The sequence below is a fragment of the Rhineura floridana genome, chromosome 11 (assembly GCF_030035675.1).
Source record: "Rhineura floridana isolate rRhiFlo1 chromosome 11, rRhiFlo1.hap2, whole genome shotgun sequence".
NCBI lineage: Eukaryota > Metazoa > Chordata > Lepidosauria > Squamata > Rhineuridae > Rhineura > Rhineura floridana.
This window is the reverse complement of record NC_084490.1, coordinates 1,990,634-2,006,546: the sequence shown is the minus strand read 5'-3', so window position 1 is coordinate 2,006,546 and position 15,913 is coordinate 1,990,634. Positions and strand designations below refer to the sequence as shown.

The following is a 15,913-nucleotide window of genomic DNA, read 5'->3' as shown; positions in this document are numbered from 1 at the left end:
ACAAACCAATCAGAATAAGAATAACTCAATCCTGCGGAAACAGCTGAGCAGTGATACAACCATTGCAGCGCTGCAACCAGCTCAAGCAACGCTGAGCGAAGAAAGAGCTCTTTGCCTGGTGCCAACAGGCGCCAGGCAAGCCTCTCCAGAGAGCGAATGCTATAGGCCAGGTGCCAACACCAAGAAGGTGCTTTCCCCAGGTGCCTTGACTCCAAAGGATAGGCCAGGGACCATAGCTCAGGGGCACAGCGTCTGCGTTGCATGCTGAGACCCCCAACTAAGACCTGGAGAACCATTCAGTGTGGGGCAGGTGGGCTGTTGGGAGTTGTAGTCCAAAGCACCTGGAGGGCACCAGGTTGGGGAAGGATGGTGTAGGCAATGCTGGCTTTGAGCTAGATGGATCAGTGGTCCCAGAAGCTATCTAGTCTGAACCCCGCCAGTGCAAGGCAGGGCAATGTAGTCACCAGTCCTCCCCACAGATCAATCAGGACCATAAGTCACTGTAAAAAGGGGAGAACGGAGTACATTTGTCCAGATGACGCCAGCCAGCCAAGCTGCATGCTGTGGGGGAGGGGACACAATTATCACTGGATCCCGTGGCTACTGGGTATTTGGCAATTCAGCATCCCGACTGAGTCACAGGTCGTGAAGGCTGCAATTTTCATTTCCTTCCCTTTATTTGAGAGCTTTGGGCACACGAGGCAGAAGCGAACAGAGCCTTCCAAGACAAGGCGGCAAAGGGCAACAGAGGAAGGCAGACGATCAACCTCGCAAGAGAGGGAGAGATGGTGACCCCCAGACTGGGTCCTTCCCTTGGGCTCCTCAGCTGGTGCTTCCTTGCAGGTGGGTCGCATGCTTAGAATATATCTGCATCTGGTCTATATTCCAGGTTGGATTTAGTGTGGCTTGAAACTGGTTACCCCGGGGGTTCCCAAACTGTGTTCCGTGGACCACCAGTGATCCATGAACTTCATTCAGGTGGTCCGCGGCATGTCTGTAAAAGTACAGTTTAAAAGATCCCACAATGACTAGCATAGCACATTACAGTTGCTGAACCAGACAGAAAAATCATGATATAGTCCTCCAAGATCCTCAGCAATTTTCAAGTGGTCCATGGAGGGGGAGGGGAGAACCCCTGGGTTATGCAGCAGCAAAAGAGCAGCGAGCAAATCCAAGTGACAGGATCTGGAACTAGGAATGAGTGTGATTGCTGATCAACGTGTCCCCAAGAGCGCAGCAGGGCGGAGTTTTGCCCTGGAGTCTCAGTTCAAAGTCAGGTAATAAATCTGGGTACATGTGACGGAGAGAGTGCCTCTGAGTATGTCCCTTTCCCCAAGGTAACCACACCCAGCTTCCATATGTGTGGCTAGTACCTCCAGGACCATCTGGACATTTCTATCCCAGCTGGTTGACAAGAGACCTGTAGCATCCAGAACTGGTGCCTGCATTTGTGTTTTTTTCTTCCTTCCTCACCATCCCTTTTTCCTTTTGTGACATGTCTTTTAGATGGTAAAGCTGAGGGCAAGGACTATTAAAAAAAAAAAAATCTGTAAGCTGCTATGGCAGCCTTTATGGCTGAAGAGCAAGGGGAAAAATGCTTCACGTTTGTATTTACTGCTGCTGCTACCACTAAACAGCTATTACTAACAGTAACAGTAATAATAGTTGCTAACATATCTTCTTCCTCATTACAGATGAAGTGAGGAGAGAATGGCTGCGTACACACTGTACGCTGGAAGCATGTGACTTCCTCCAAAGAATTGTGGGAACTGTCATTTACCCCTCACAATTCCCAGCACCCTTAACAAACTACAGTTCCCAGGACTCTTTGGGAAAGGGGAAATGTGCTTTAAAGGCAGGGTGTGAGTGCAGCCAATTTGGTCTGATAATTCCCTGCCTCCTCTCCACAAGTTCTCATCTCTAATCAACGTATTCTAACAGGAAGAGGTTGATGAGAGCACTTAGGGGCCAGAGAAAGAGAGATTGCCAAATGGGTCTGATCACTCAACTCCTTGTTAACGGGCAATGTCTGCAGAGAGGGAGAGTTGGCTCTTGGGCAGCTTGAGGCCGGAGGGGCAGGGTGGGGACCACTGACTCTGAACCCCACCGATGACTTTGGCCGCTTCTGCTCCTGTGGGGGCCCAGGGGCTGAACTTGTCCTCTTTCCCTCCAGCTGTCGCTTCTGCTCAGGATGAGGTGACGTTGCAAGTGACAACGAAGGCGCCAGGACTTCTGGATTCCCCACCATGCTCTGGCACTGAGCTATCCGGCCCAGGTTGCCCTCGCCGAAAAAAATCAGCCACCTTGGTGCCCTCTTTTACCAAAACAACCATGCACTATCCCACCACCACACATCACCATATTACCAACCACACCACGGGGCCAGCCAACCACACGACAGCCCACGCCACCAATCACAGCACTCCGCCTCACCCCACGGCCCACCACTCCACAGCCCATCCCACCAGACACCCCACAGCCCATCCCACCAGACACTCCACATCCCATCCCACCAATCACACCACAGCCCACCACCGCCCCACAGCCCCCGCCAATCACACCACACCCCACCTTCACACCACAGCCCCACACCCAACGCAGGTGCCCTTTGTGCCCATGGGCGATTACATGGTTCGGCGTGGCTCAGTCCTGTGTCTGCACGTGCAAGCAGGGCTGGAGCTTCAGGTGCACTATACGGGCCAGGCAAAGCAGCAGGTAAGAGGGCTGAGACGTGGGGGGGGTTGTAGGGTGGGCCTGGGGCTTGCTGGCCAAGCTGGCCCATTCCAAGGTAGATTCCTGGGTGTTTTTTGGATGTTGTGAGTTAGCTGAGCAGAAGGGGGCCAGAAGGGAGGGCAGGAGGGAGCAAACGGCGTCAGGGTCGATTCGCAGCACATGAAGTCGCTCCACAGCACTGTGGGAGGAGGGTGGGGAATCTAGTTGCTGCTGCTGCTGCTGAATGAACTTATGCACCAAGTAATTGCCAAAGCAGCTTACAATTGTGAAACCAGTTACAAAAAAGATATAAAACATACCTAATTAAAATACACAATAAAAAAAATCTGTCTAAACACAGAATGCTGAGCAAGGAATGCAGGCGAGTTGGACTCCTGGGTCCTCTGCAGGGGTGCAGGGGGGGAAGAGGGCGACTGGCTCTTGTGTTGGTGGTGGGGAAACAAGGGCCGTTTTCGGAGTCCTGGTTCCCCTTTCCTTTGCCACATCAAGTCAGAGCCAGCTCTACCGTTAGGCACAGCGAGGCGGCTTATGCTGGCAGAAAGCGATGGGGGGGAGGACAAAAGTGTGTGTGTGTTCCTCTGTGCATCCCCCAGGCTGTCTTGCTGTCCTTTGCAGGGCAGACAACCCCCCCTGCCACCCTGTCAGAGGAAGATTCCCTCCCCGCGCCCAACACCATCACGTCTTTTGCCTCGGGCAGCAGAGTCCTGGGCGGTGGAGGCTGCTCCATTAGGGCAAATGGGGCAGTGCCTCCCCAGCCTCAGTCTGCCCTCAGCCAGCCCCCACCTGGAACAGAGGGAGCTGCCTTATGCCGAGTCAGACCATCCCTGTATTGAGCTGAGTATTGTCTGCACTGACTGGCAGACGCACCCCAGGGGACATTCCCAGCCCTGCCCGGAGATGCCACCTGGGACCTTCTGCCTGCCACGCAGATGCTCTGCAGCTGAATTAGGCATAAGCCTGCCTTCTAATTTACAAGTAGTCCAGGGGTCGCCCTTCCTGCCAGGAAGACGGGGAAAGAACTAGGATGAGTTGCCTCTGCCTGTCAGAGGCCCTGGCGGCTCCACCAACTGTTTGGGCTCCCTGCTTCCTTCCCCCTCCCCTCCAATCCCGCTGGGCACAGCCGCCACTGGTCTTGGCCAGCCCTGTGCCAGGCGGCCGTACGAAAGGAATACTCTCCTTGGCACGAGAAAGGCCTTTCTCTGCCCTTCAGGGGCGTGACTGAATAATGGCTTGTCACTTTCCTCGTGAGGGTTGCACACCTCTGCTTCAGCGTCTTGCGCCGTCCAAACGTGGAGGCCTTTGTGACGCTCATCGGTCCCTTTCTGTGGATTACGCGGGAATATCTGCTCACGGGGTTTGCTTCTTTGTTATTGGGAAAATGGACTGCCTTCAAGTCGATCCCAATAATGATAATTAAGTTGGTTTCTAGTTCCTTATTTGTCATGTGTCCCCAAGCTCCAAAATAATCTTGGGATGCCACAATTGAGGGAATCTTCCTTTTGAGGATGACGATATTTTTCTTCCATCAAAATTACCATGCTCTGAAAATGCTCATAAATGTGTGATCCTGAAAAACGGAAATGGCCTGCCTTCAAGTCGATCCCGACTTATGGTGACCCAACGAATAGGGATTTCATGGTAAGCGGTATTCCGAGGGGGTTTCCCATTGCCTCCCTCTGAGGCTAGTCCTCCCCAGCTGGCTAGGGCCTGCTCAGCTTGCCACAGCTGCACAAGCCAGCCCCTTCCTTGCCTGCAACTGCCAGCCGGGGGGCAACTGGGCTCCTTGGGACTATTATTTATTTATTTATTTATTTATTTCATTCATAAACCACCCATAGCTAGTAGCTCTCTGGGCAGTGTACAACAAGATTAAAAGACAATGTTACAATAAAATCTATAACGAGTATCAGCAAATTTAAGCTAAAACATTAAACATAAACATTAAAACGTTAAAATGCCTGGGAGCATAGCCAGGTCTTAACCTGGCGCCTAAAGGAAAGTACTGTAGGCGCCAGGCAGATCTCTTCAGGTAGGCTGTTCCACAATTCGGGGGCCACTACAGAAAAGGCCCTAGATCTAGTAACAGTTCTCCGGGCATCTAGATGGGTTGGTACCCGGAGGAGGGCCTTAGACTATGCCACTTGCCCACGGCTGCACAGGTGGCAGAGCACATAACCCCTGAGCCACTCACTGTGGGGTGATCTTTCGCTGGCCCTTGACACCCAGGAGACACAAGCGGGGATTTGAACTCACAGACTCTGGACTCCCAGCCAGGCTCTCCTCCCTGCTGTGCTATACTAGCTGCTATTACTTGTTAATAAATTTGTAGGCTCCAGAAAGGAGCCCAGTTGTGTTAGCATCCATTTGTTCACCTGGCAGTTATTCCTTTGCTCTCACTGTACTTTTGAAAGTCTTTAATAAAAAATAATTTTTGGGGGGGTAAGAAAACTGGAGAGCGTGCAGCCTTGCAGAGTAGACTGGTGAGCTGGAAAGCTGGACGTGGACATGTAAGACAACCCAAAGTGAGATCTAAGGAGACCCAACCCCAGGGTCCTCTGAATCCGAGGGATGTATGGTCTGCAACACAGAGATGAAGGCCAGAACCTGCTAGGTGCTCGAAAGATTCAGAGCAAAGGACCAGGACACAGGAGTTCATTTATATATATGGGTGCAAATTGAGGCTGACTTCAGAGGGGACGGAAACAAACTCCAGATACCAGGGTTTACTCCGAGCAATGGGGTACCAGCAGGATTATCTTGGCCCAGGCAGTACACTGTGTATGGATTGGGCCCTCTGCCTCACCCGCAGTCTGTTGGCAATATTGAAACTAAAACGAGGACAAACTTCACATCTGCATCATGCTTTGTAGTCGCCCAGACACCCTGTAGGCCACCCTTTGCCAGCCTGGCACCTGTATCCTTCAGATATTTTGGGAGCTGTGGGTAAAACATCTGGAGGGCAGCAGGTTGGCAAAGGCTGCTAAGAGCCAAAGTTTGGGACTCCTGGGCCGTTGCCTAAGGATATCCCTGAACCTGGATTTAAATGGGTGCAATCTGGCTGAAGGTTGAATTTGTGCCAGATTTTCCTTGTTTGAGGTCTGACCCAGAGAACTTTCCAGGAGTTGATCGGGTCATTCTCTCCCTCTCTTCCAGCTCTGGGGAGCCTTTGCCGTGCAGTCCAACCGCACCCGTGTTTCTGGAAACTGCTCCAACCAGACAGCCACCCTTGACCTGCATTTCCCAGAGGGCTACCTTCTCTTCACTTTCAAAAAGGTGCACAAGCGGACCACAGAGGGGATGGGCCTGCGGGCAGGCAAAGAGTGGCAGATGAGAGGGAAGGCAAATCATGGGATGTGGAGGGGGGGACATCTGATCTGCCTCCCCTGACAAAACCATGAACGGAGGGGCCTTGTCTTCAGTAATGCCCCTGTCAGGACAAAGGAACGGTGAATGCCAGGGCCCACCAGCGATGAGTGCCACCTTGCTAGGTCAGGTTGGATTCAGTCTGTGGGTAGGCCAAGATTCTGCAGAAAAACAGGAGAGGCCCAAAATTTGGTCATAAGAAGAATGGTCCTATTTAATCCCGCAGCATGTTTGCAGCGGTGACCAGAGAGACAACCCCAAGAAGCCCACAAGGAAAGGGATAAAGGCAAGAGTCCTCCCCTTTGGAATACCAGGTCTTTAAAGGTATACTGCCTCTAAACTTGGAGGTTCTATTGTAACACTTATGGTTAATAGCAAATAGAATTCACCTTAGTGAGAATCTCAAGTTTCCACTTTAAAAAACAAACAAGTTCCTAGCCCTTGTGGTGGCAAAGGTACGCTTAGAAGTGTGTGGACACAAACCCTGTTATAACCACAGCAGCCAGAAGGGGCCAAAAGAAGACACGCTATGCTGGCAAAACTACATGCATAGTTAAATAGAAGGAAATTACAGAAAGCAAAATAATTTATTTGCATAATACAGCCTTTGCCACTTCAGATGCTGTCTGGGGCTGATGGGAGTTGTAGTCCAAGACATCTGGATGGGAAAGGCTGGCATAAGACATATCAGTTGCAGATGCCCACTTTTCTTACATAATATTTGGCAAGCAGGCTGGCTGTATCTCATGGATGGTGTATAGAAACCACCCTATAGAGCTACCTTTATACATTTAAAGGATATTCCCCCCTCCCAAAAATCCTGGGAGCTGTACTGAGCTATAGTTCCCAGCACCCTTAACAAACTACAGTTCCCAGGATTTTTTGGGGAAATGTGCTTTAAATGAATGGTGTGTACATAGCCTGAGCCAGAGATTTGGACCATCTCACCCAGTGACTCTCCAGCACTTTCAAGGTTGACCTTTGAAACTTGGAATACCTAGCTGGGCCCAATTCAAGTTGATTAAGTGGATCTTTCTGCAAAAGTTCCTTCCTGGATAGGGGTTTAGGAATTCAATAGGAAGAGGGGAGGAACGCTTTTTAACTGATTGATGTGTTTATATTAACATTAATACAATTTGTTTGAAAAGTTAATTAAGTGGACCACTTCAGTGAGGCAAGAATGTCTGGCCTCATTCAATCACAAAACTGACACACCCTAAAAACATAGATGTCATTGCAGAGAATTGGAGCAACCAAAATCTAGTGCACACACACACCCCTTGCATAAATGCAGATCCCTCAAACATGCACCCACGTGTCAGGCAGGCAGGCGGGCAGGCAGACACACCCATTCACCTGGGGACTCACACGCAGCACAACTGCAGTTTGGACTGTAAGATGACTCCTGCAAGCCAGGCAGATGCTCCACAGCACACTGAAAGAGAAGCTAATCTGGCCTGGGGTGGAAATTCCTTGCTGATTCAAGATATGAGTCATGCTCTGGCGAAAGGTCTTTGAAACTGGCGGCCAGAGAGGCAAGAAAGACTGGCTCTGCAGAAGGCATTCGGCATGCTGGGGCCACCCAACCCGCAACTGCATTTCGTGCTGGGTCTGATCCAGAAGTATCCCTGTTGCCCCTCTAGGATCACACTCTTGCTTCACTCACCCACCCCTAAAAATGCTTGGGTGGCTTCTGTGTTTCAAGGTAGGCCATGCCATCCTGTGCCCTGGATGCCTGCTGGATTCTGAGACCAACCGTGCTCCGACTTGGGGCACTGGCTTTCCTTCTGCTGTTCCTCTGCTATTGTTTGTTCAGCAAGGACCCTCCATTCCCCCCCCCCCGTTCCTCTTCCTACAGAGAAGAGCCCAGCTGAAGTTCTCTCACCGCTTTGGAAGAGGAACAAAACATGATAAAATATAAGAAACTTGGGAAAAGTTCATTGGAAAACTATTGAGGCTAGTCCTCAAGAGGGTGGGGATGGGCAGGGATTTATCTGGAATGGGTACGTTTAAAAGGGCAGTGGATCATAAGCATTAATTGTCGTTGGTGTTAATGTACAATGGTCATTATTCAGAACAACAAATCTAGATTTCTTGTCCCCAGAATGAAACTGGAAATATATTCTACCTGGGTCAGGTGCAGGCCAACCTGACGTACCAATTCCATCATGCAGTAGGTAAGGCCACTTGTTTGGTGCCGGCTCCAAAATGAGGGTTGCCAACATTGTTTATGGGACTTTAACTGTGTGAGAAATTATGCGTTTTCCAGCATGGAAGTCCTTGGGTGTGCACATGTGGCCAAATTTCCACCTGTCACACAGCCCTTAAAAGTACAAAGTTCATATCCATAAATCCCATCAGCTGGAAGTATAGGGTGCAGGCAGGCAGGGATCCTGAGGGTTTTCATGCTGAGAAAAGCTTCACAGGGTATGCATGTGTGTCGTATTAGATTTATGTCGCAGTAAGAAATGAAAGCTGTGTTTTCCCCACAATGTTGTTTGCAGGGCAGGGAAATGTCATGATTGCAAAATCTCACCTTCCTCTTTTGGGAATGTTGTATCATGGCTCAGGCATCCAAAGGAGTCCAAACCAGAGATGATACAGATCTAACCGATGCAATCAGAGCCTGGCCATTTAGGAGAGAGTCAGGCTGAAAAACATGACTATCTACCAGACCCCCTCACCAATCATCTGGAAATTAGAGCCTCCTCCTCCCCCAAACCACCATTCTCAGCCTAAAGAATTCCAGAATGTTCCACCCCAGCCATAACCCTGTTTACAAAGGCAGCTGCTCAGAGAAATCTTGGTTCAGCCTGTTAACAAATTTAAAGGATGAATCAAGGGGCTGAAAGCGACAGATTCAGAATCCAAACCCAATGCCCTCATGAGATACGAAAGAATTTTCTTTCACCCTCAGCTGCTAAATGATCATAAATAAGAATCAATTACCTAGAGAGGTAGTGGGCTCTCCGACACTGGAGGCCTTCAAGAGGCAGCTGGACAGCCATCTGTCAGGAATGCTTTGATTTGGATTCCTGCATTGCACAGGGGGGTTAGACTTGATGGCCTTATAGGCCCCTTCCAACTCTACTATTCTATGATTCTAAGCAGGAAGGTCGTCCTCACTTGTAGGTGAACCTGAAAGAGCCGCTGGGGTCAGCCAGATTTAATCCTCACAACAATCCTGTGAGGTAAACTAGGCTGAGATTGAGATTTGCCTACAGCTTTCGAGATTCCCATGCTCAAAGCCAACATATTATTCATATGCTGTTCAATGCCAAAATATTATTTATCAGTTTCTTTACACAATTAAAAATGTCTTAAGAGTGACATGGCAAAATAAAATACAATACATAAAAATGATTTAAAACCAGAGAAATTTAAACCAATTAACAATACAAACAGGCTTCTAAGCAGTCAAGACAGGCTTCAGACCGCTCACTTTGTCCTCCCAGAGACATCCTTTGGAGCTGATAATGCCTCTCTCCATGAGTTCAAGGCCAGCCTTGGACACTCCTACCAATGCCGGAATCGCAGCCTAATCCTCGCTGAAGGCTTCCGTCTCAATGCCCTGAAAGAACGCGTTCAGGCCTTTGAGTTTCAAGGTGGAGAATTTGGAGAAGGTAAGAGACACCCACCCCAGCCATCATATTGCAGACTGTATTTAAAAAAAAAAAAAAGCTATACTTGCGTGCCATACTTTGCTTCAAGTGTGAAGTCCCTTACTTTTGCACATCGGCATTCATCTGAGCTTTCACCCCATCCTTTTTTGCAGTTTGCTTGTTTTTATTTACTGAGTGCATTTCCTGCTCTCCAATACAGTGTAAACTCCGAGCCTAGCTCCCTCACACCCTGGTTCATAATGTGACTCTCTCAAGCGTTTATCTGATTTCGTAATTGTATGATGCTTTAATGATTTTACTGTATACCATGATTTTAATTAGCTGGTGGTTCAGAAATAGTCTTATAAATAAACTATTAGGTAGGTGGAGGGTGCCCCGTTTTCCCCAACCTTGCGAGATCTACCCTCCGCTTGCCTTAGCCACCGTTTGCATGCAGCAGCCAATTGTGTGGGGCGACGGGTCCCCTCCTGTCCCACACCTTTGTTCCACACGCCCTGATTCCCTGTCCCTCCCGATTCATTCTTGTACACCTCTCTCTTCCAGCCGAGGTCTGTCCGGAGCAGAGACGCTCCCTCTTCCTGCCTATCATCATTGGGGTCGTCCTCCTCCTCCTGATCCTCATCGTCATTGGGGCCTTTGTACTGGGACGATGGCGTAGCCACAGGGGGTACCAAACCATTTAAGGAGAAGCCTCCACCTTCACAAAACATTTCCACAGCTCCAGCTGGGCCAAAGGAGAACTGAGAACAGGATTTCTCTCTGTCCTGCAACAGCTATCTGGGTCAGAGGGGTGCCTCTGGACTCAGTTCTGCTCCTCCAACTCCCGACTTGCTAAATTCACACCTGTTTGTTGCTTGAACTGCCACTTCACCTGAGATAGAACTGGAGGAGCAAAAGGCCAAGATGTTTTCTTTACAGTTTTGGTATGTGAATAACATCTCTTTGTTACAGGGGATCTGAATCCCATGTCCATTCAGACAGAGCAAGGAAAGATTGGGGAATTCAACAAAAGGATTACATATGGAGACCTCACTCAGGATGGGGTTGGGGGGCCAAGGCATTGCTTTGGGAGCAAGGGGCAATTGTAAAAGAACGCACAGGCCTGTCCAACGCACGTTTACTCAGAAGCCATTCCCAGCTATTTGGCAGCAATTCTAGCAATGCTACCTGGGAATAAACTCAATGTGAAAAAGTGGAGCTTACTTAAGAACATAAGAACATAAGAAGAGCCTGCTGGATCAGGCCAGTGGCCCATCTAGTCCAGCATCCTGTTCTCACAGTGGCCAACCAGGTGCCTGGGGGAAGCCCGCAAGCAGGACCCGAGTGCAAGAACACTCTCCCCTCCTGAGGCTTCCGGCAACTGGTTTTCAGAAGCATGCTGCCTCTGTCTAGGGTGGCAGAGCACAGCCATCACAGCTAGTAGCCATTGATAGCCCTGTCCTCCATGAATTGGTCTAATCTTCTTTTAAAGCCATCCAAGCTGGTGGCCATTACTGCATCTTGTGGGAGCAAATTCCATAGTTTAACTATGCGCTGAGTAAAGAAGTACTTCCTTTTGTCTGTCCTGAATCTTCCAACATTCCGCTTCTTTGAATGTCCACGAGTTCTAGTATTATGAGAGAGGGAGAAGAACTTTTCTCTATCCACTTTCTCAATGCCATGCATAATTTTATACACTTCTATCATGTCTCCTCTGACCCGCCTTTTCTCTAAACTAAAAAGCCCCAAATGCTGCAACCTTTCCTCGTAAGGGAGTCGCTCCATCCCCTTGATCATTCTGGTTGCCCTCTTCTGAACCTTTTCCAACTCTATAATATCCTTTTTGAGATGAGGCGACCAGAACTGTACACAGTATTCCAAATGTGGCCGCACCATAGATTTATACAACGGCATTATGATATCGGCTGTTTTATTTTCAATACCTTTCCTAATTATCCCTAGCATGGAATTTGCCTTTTTCACAGCTGCCGCACACTGGGTTGACATTTTCATCGCGCTGTCCACTACAACCCCGAGGTCTCTCTCCTGGTCGGTCACCGCCAGTTCAGACCCCATGAGCGTATATGTGAAATTCAGATTTTTTGCTCCAATATGCATAATTTTACACTTGTTTATATTGAATTGCATTTGCCATTTTTCCGCCCATTCACTCAGTTTGGAGAGTTCTTTTTGGAGCTCTTGGCAATCCCTTTTTGTTTTAACAACCCTGAACAATTTAGTGTCATCAGCAAACTTGGCCACCTCACTGCTCACTCCTAATTCTAGGTCATTAATGAAAAGTACAGAACTTCCTCTCTCGTTACCACTATTTGTCTTAGTTCCTCAGAATCCCTTCCTGCAAATGTTAGTTCAGGTTCAGGGATCTGCCCTATATCTTCCACTGTGAAGACAGATGCAAAGAATTCATTTAGCTTCTCTGCAATCTCATCGTTCTTTAGTACACCTTTGACTCCCTTATCATCCAAGGGTCCAATTGTCTCCCTAGATGGTCTCCTGCTTTGAATGTATTTATAGAATTTTTTGTTGTTGGTTTTTATGTTCTTAGCAATGTGCTCCTCAAATTCTTTTTTAGCATCCCTTATTGTCTTCTTGCATTTCTTTTGCCAGAGTTTGTGTTCTTTTTTATTTTCTTCATTTGGACAAGACTTCCATTTTCTGAAGGAAGACTTTTTGCCTTTTTAAGTCCCTCCTGGGGCACGGTATCACCACCCACAACGATTCTGTGGGAGTCTGCCTCTTTTGGGGTTTCGAGCTTGCTGGATTCAATGCCTTCTTTCACGTATAGAGCAACTCCACCACCAATACGTCCTTCCCTGTCCTTCCGATATAGTTTATATCCAGGGATAACCGTATCCCACTGGTTTTCTCCATTCCACCAGGTCTCGGTTATGCTCACTATATCAATGCTCTTCTCTAAGACCAAGCACTCCAGTTCTCCCATCTTGGTTCGGAGGCTCCTAGCATTAGTGTACAGGTACTTCTGAGTAAATGAGTGTAAGATCCACTGTTTGGAGAGTTTTTGTGTTGACCATGCAAAGTATCATCTGAATCTGAGACTGCCCACTCCACCCTGCCACTCATATGAAGAACTGGGGCATATACTGTAAATCTTCCAAAATGTTGCAGTTTTCTTGTGCCCTCCCAGTTTGTTCCTTGAGCCATTCCATTTGTTCTGCTTTGTGAGTCCTTTAGGGGACTTGTGTCACCCCCTCCACTTCGTATGCAAGTTGCTTTCATCCTGAGCTCTTGAGATGGGGCACCCTATCGCCCCCAACTAAATAGATCGAATAAATCAGTTGGAATTGTTTCAGGGAGTGGTGTTTTTATGCTCCCTTTGTACATTGACTCGAGAATGACTAGAAAGGAGCAGTTCTAAACATTAAAATATAGTATCGAGGCAGGAGGGGAAGGCAACCAGGTCTACTGAAACCTCACAGGATAAAACCTCCTGTCTTGCTTCCACGGCTTCTGATATTTGCTCAGGTCTTCCCCACGTTTCCAAGGTTGTCTTCAAAGTCCCAAGGCATGTGGAGGGAAACACTGGTTGATTGGTGCCCTCCAGCCCTCTCCATCTGCCTTTGCGACTTCCCCAGGCCCCACCCCTCACAGGCCCAGCTCCAGGCCCTTCGTGAGTGCTTGGGCCTGGCTGGGACACATCCTTGAGCAGTTACAATGCCTCTTGCTTGCTGGGGTGGAGAGATTGTGTGTGTAGAGAAACCTCTGGCTTTGCAGCCTACTGTAGAACAGTTAAGTAAGAGTCGTATCTGTTGCTCTGCCCATGTTTCCATCTGACTCTGCCCACCGCTAACATGTGGGCCTCAGAAGTTTGCCCATGAGAGGTTGTGGCCCTCAGGCTGAAAAGACTTCCCCATCTGTGCCATAAGGACTTGGAACTTGCTTCCCTTTGTTTTAAAAAAAGGAAAGCCAGTTGCTGAACTTTTCACTAGATAGTAAGCACTATGGTTGAGCGTGCCAGCGTACCCTTTTTACTAACCCAATTCTTCTAATCCTGGATGTGCCTGGACTCCTCTCCATGCACACAGATGCTTCCTGTGTCCAGCAGCTGAAGCCAATGCTGTAAACAGTTCAAACTGACCTATGGGTAATAGGCTCTGAAAAATACAGATGTAGCAGTTCTTAATCCAACACAGGAAACATCTAGAAAGATTTTATTAAAGACTGGTCTCTCTTTCCCCTGCCCTGCCCCTTTTTCTTTGCAGGCTCCAAATCCACCTTCATTTCCAATCTAATAACCACATTATTGGGCCCTTTCCCCCCACCCCCAAGTTATCTTACTTTTCTCCTACTCCCAAACCCAATCCTCCATTTTTGTCCGGTATGTGTGTGTGGGAAGAGTGTTCAGTAGACAGTACTGCTGGCTAAAGATTGGAAGTGCAAAACTGGTGTAAAAACAGCTATTAACTTATCAAAGGAGGCTGGTGGTGGAGAATGCAGGTCTTCTCAACGCACAGTATTCATCTCCCTCAGTCTCTGTCAACCTGGTGCTCGCCAACTGTTTGGACGATAACTCCCATCAGTCCCCAGCCAGCATAGGCAAAGGCTGACCTGTCTGATGAAGAGTTCTATATAACTTGATAGCCTGCATATTCCTGCACCAACCTGAGCTGGTCCAATTTAGGATACTGTTTTACAGGCTGTGCATCCTGTTTTTCCCTTCAACCCCTCAGCGCTGACGCCAGCGCATCACGAATTTCCATAGCCTCCGTGTCTTCCTCCTCGCCATCATGAAATGGGTGTTCCTCTTGCTGTTCGTCATCATGTTCCATCCAGCATGACTGGAAGACATCTCCCCGTGCCTCACAGACATTGTGGAGGGTACAGCAGGCAGCAATGAGGGTGGGCAGGAAGGCAACATCGGTGTCGTTGCGCTTGGTTAGGCAGCGCCAGCGTCCTCGCAGCCGCCCAAAGGCGACCCCCACCACCGTTCGAGCAGCAGCTGCATACTCGTTGAAGCGCTGCTGGGCTGGCGTTAGATCCTGGTCCTGATAGGGCCTCATGAGCCATGGGAGGAAAGGGTAGGAGTAGCCACCCAGCAAATAAATGGGCACCTGGACCCCACTGACAGCTTGGGACCCCTCTGGAAAGAGTTCGCCCTCTTGAGCTCGTTGATAAAGTTCTGACGTGCAAAGCACCTGCGTGTCTGTCACCCTTCCAGGGCAGCCAACGTTGATATCCCAGAAACAACCGCGGGAATCAACAGCAGCTTGGACCACCACCGAATGCCAGCCATGGCGGTTGTAGTAGCCTGCGGCATTTTCGTTGGGTGCGCGGATGGGGATGTGGAGGGACCCCAAGACGCCAGCCAACTGGGGCAAGGGAAAGCCATTCCCAGCTGCTACTTCCACTGGGTCCGGAGGGCGCACATAGAGCGGGGTGAGGATGCCCACCACGGCTTCACACACATCACGCAGGATCTTGCAGACCGTGGAGCGCGAGACACCAAAGAGCTGCTCCACCGCCCGGTATTCGGTGCAGGCGCCCAGGCGCCACAGCGTCATGGCGAGGCGCACGTCAGCCGGTATGGCACGGCGCATGTTGGTGTCCCGGCGCTGAATGGCATTGCGCACCTGGGCGCAGAGGTAATCGAAAGTGCTGGGCGACACACGGAAGTTCTCGACCCACTCCCACTGGCTGAAGGCTTTGGCCCGCACGATTTCCCAGAAGGCTGAGCTGCGGGCCTTGCTCCACAGGCGCCGTTCCCGCAGCAACTGTGGCAGGCTGCCGCCGCCGCCCGCCTGGCAAAGGCCCGCTACGCTGGGCGCCCGCGCCAGGACCCGGCGGAGCCACAGCAGAGCAAAGCGCTGGCGCGAGCGAGCCTGCGCCCGGTGGTGGCGGGCGGCGCGGCGGTGGCGGGCAGCCTCGCGCAGGCGGCGGCCCCGCTGCAGGCGCGCGTAGTAGAGGAGGCAGAGGGCCACGGCGCCGCGGCTGAGGGTGGGCAGCAGCCGGGGCCCCTCGCTCCTCGCGGGGCCGGAGGCAGAGGAGGGGGAAGATGGCCGCTCAGGTGTAGCGGCCATTTTGTCCCTCGGCCAAAGGAAGCCAGCCAATGCAGGGGCGGCTCAGTCGGGGGAAGAGGAGGGAGGGGTGCCAAAAAGTCAAAACGGCGCGTGCGCAGAGGGACGCTTCCCCTTAGAGAATGCGCACGCGCGAGCCCCATAAGCACGCTAGGAACAGCG

At 50.1% G+C, this 15,913-nt stretch overlaps 2 protein-coding genes across 2 annotated transcripts; one reads left to right on the top strand and one right to left on the bottom strand.

The window, feature by feature from the left end:
- Positions 1-683: 683 nt before the first annotated feature.
- Positions 684-13,026, top strand: CD68 (CD68 molecule). Its single transcript, XM_061589539.1, has 6 exons — positions 684-843; positions 2,174-2,715; positions 5,887-6,006; positions 8,201-8,273; positions 9,552-9,719; positions 10,263-13,026. Exons 1-6 carry the CDS (start codon positions 786-788, stop codon positions 10,400-10,402), a joined length of 1,101 nt encoding a protein of 366 aa, XP_061445523.1. The 5' UTR covers positions 684-785; the 3' UTR covers positions 10,403-13,026.
- LOC133366445 (putative nuclease HARBI1) lies at positions 11,612-15,913 on the bottom strand. Its single transcript, XM_061589536.1, has one exon. The coding sequence runs from the start codon at positions 15,752-15,754 to the stop codon at positions 14,396-14,398; it is 1,359 nt and encodes a 452-aa protein (XP_061445520.1). The 5' UTR covers positions 15,755-15,913; the 3' UTR covers positions 11,612-14,395.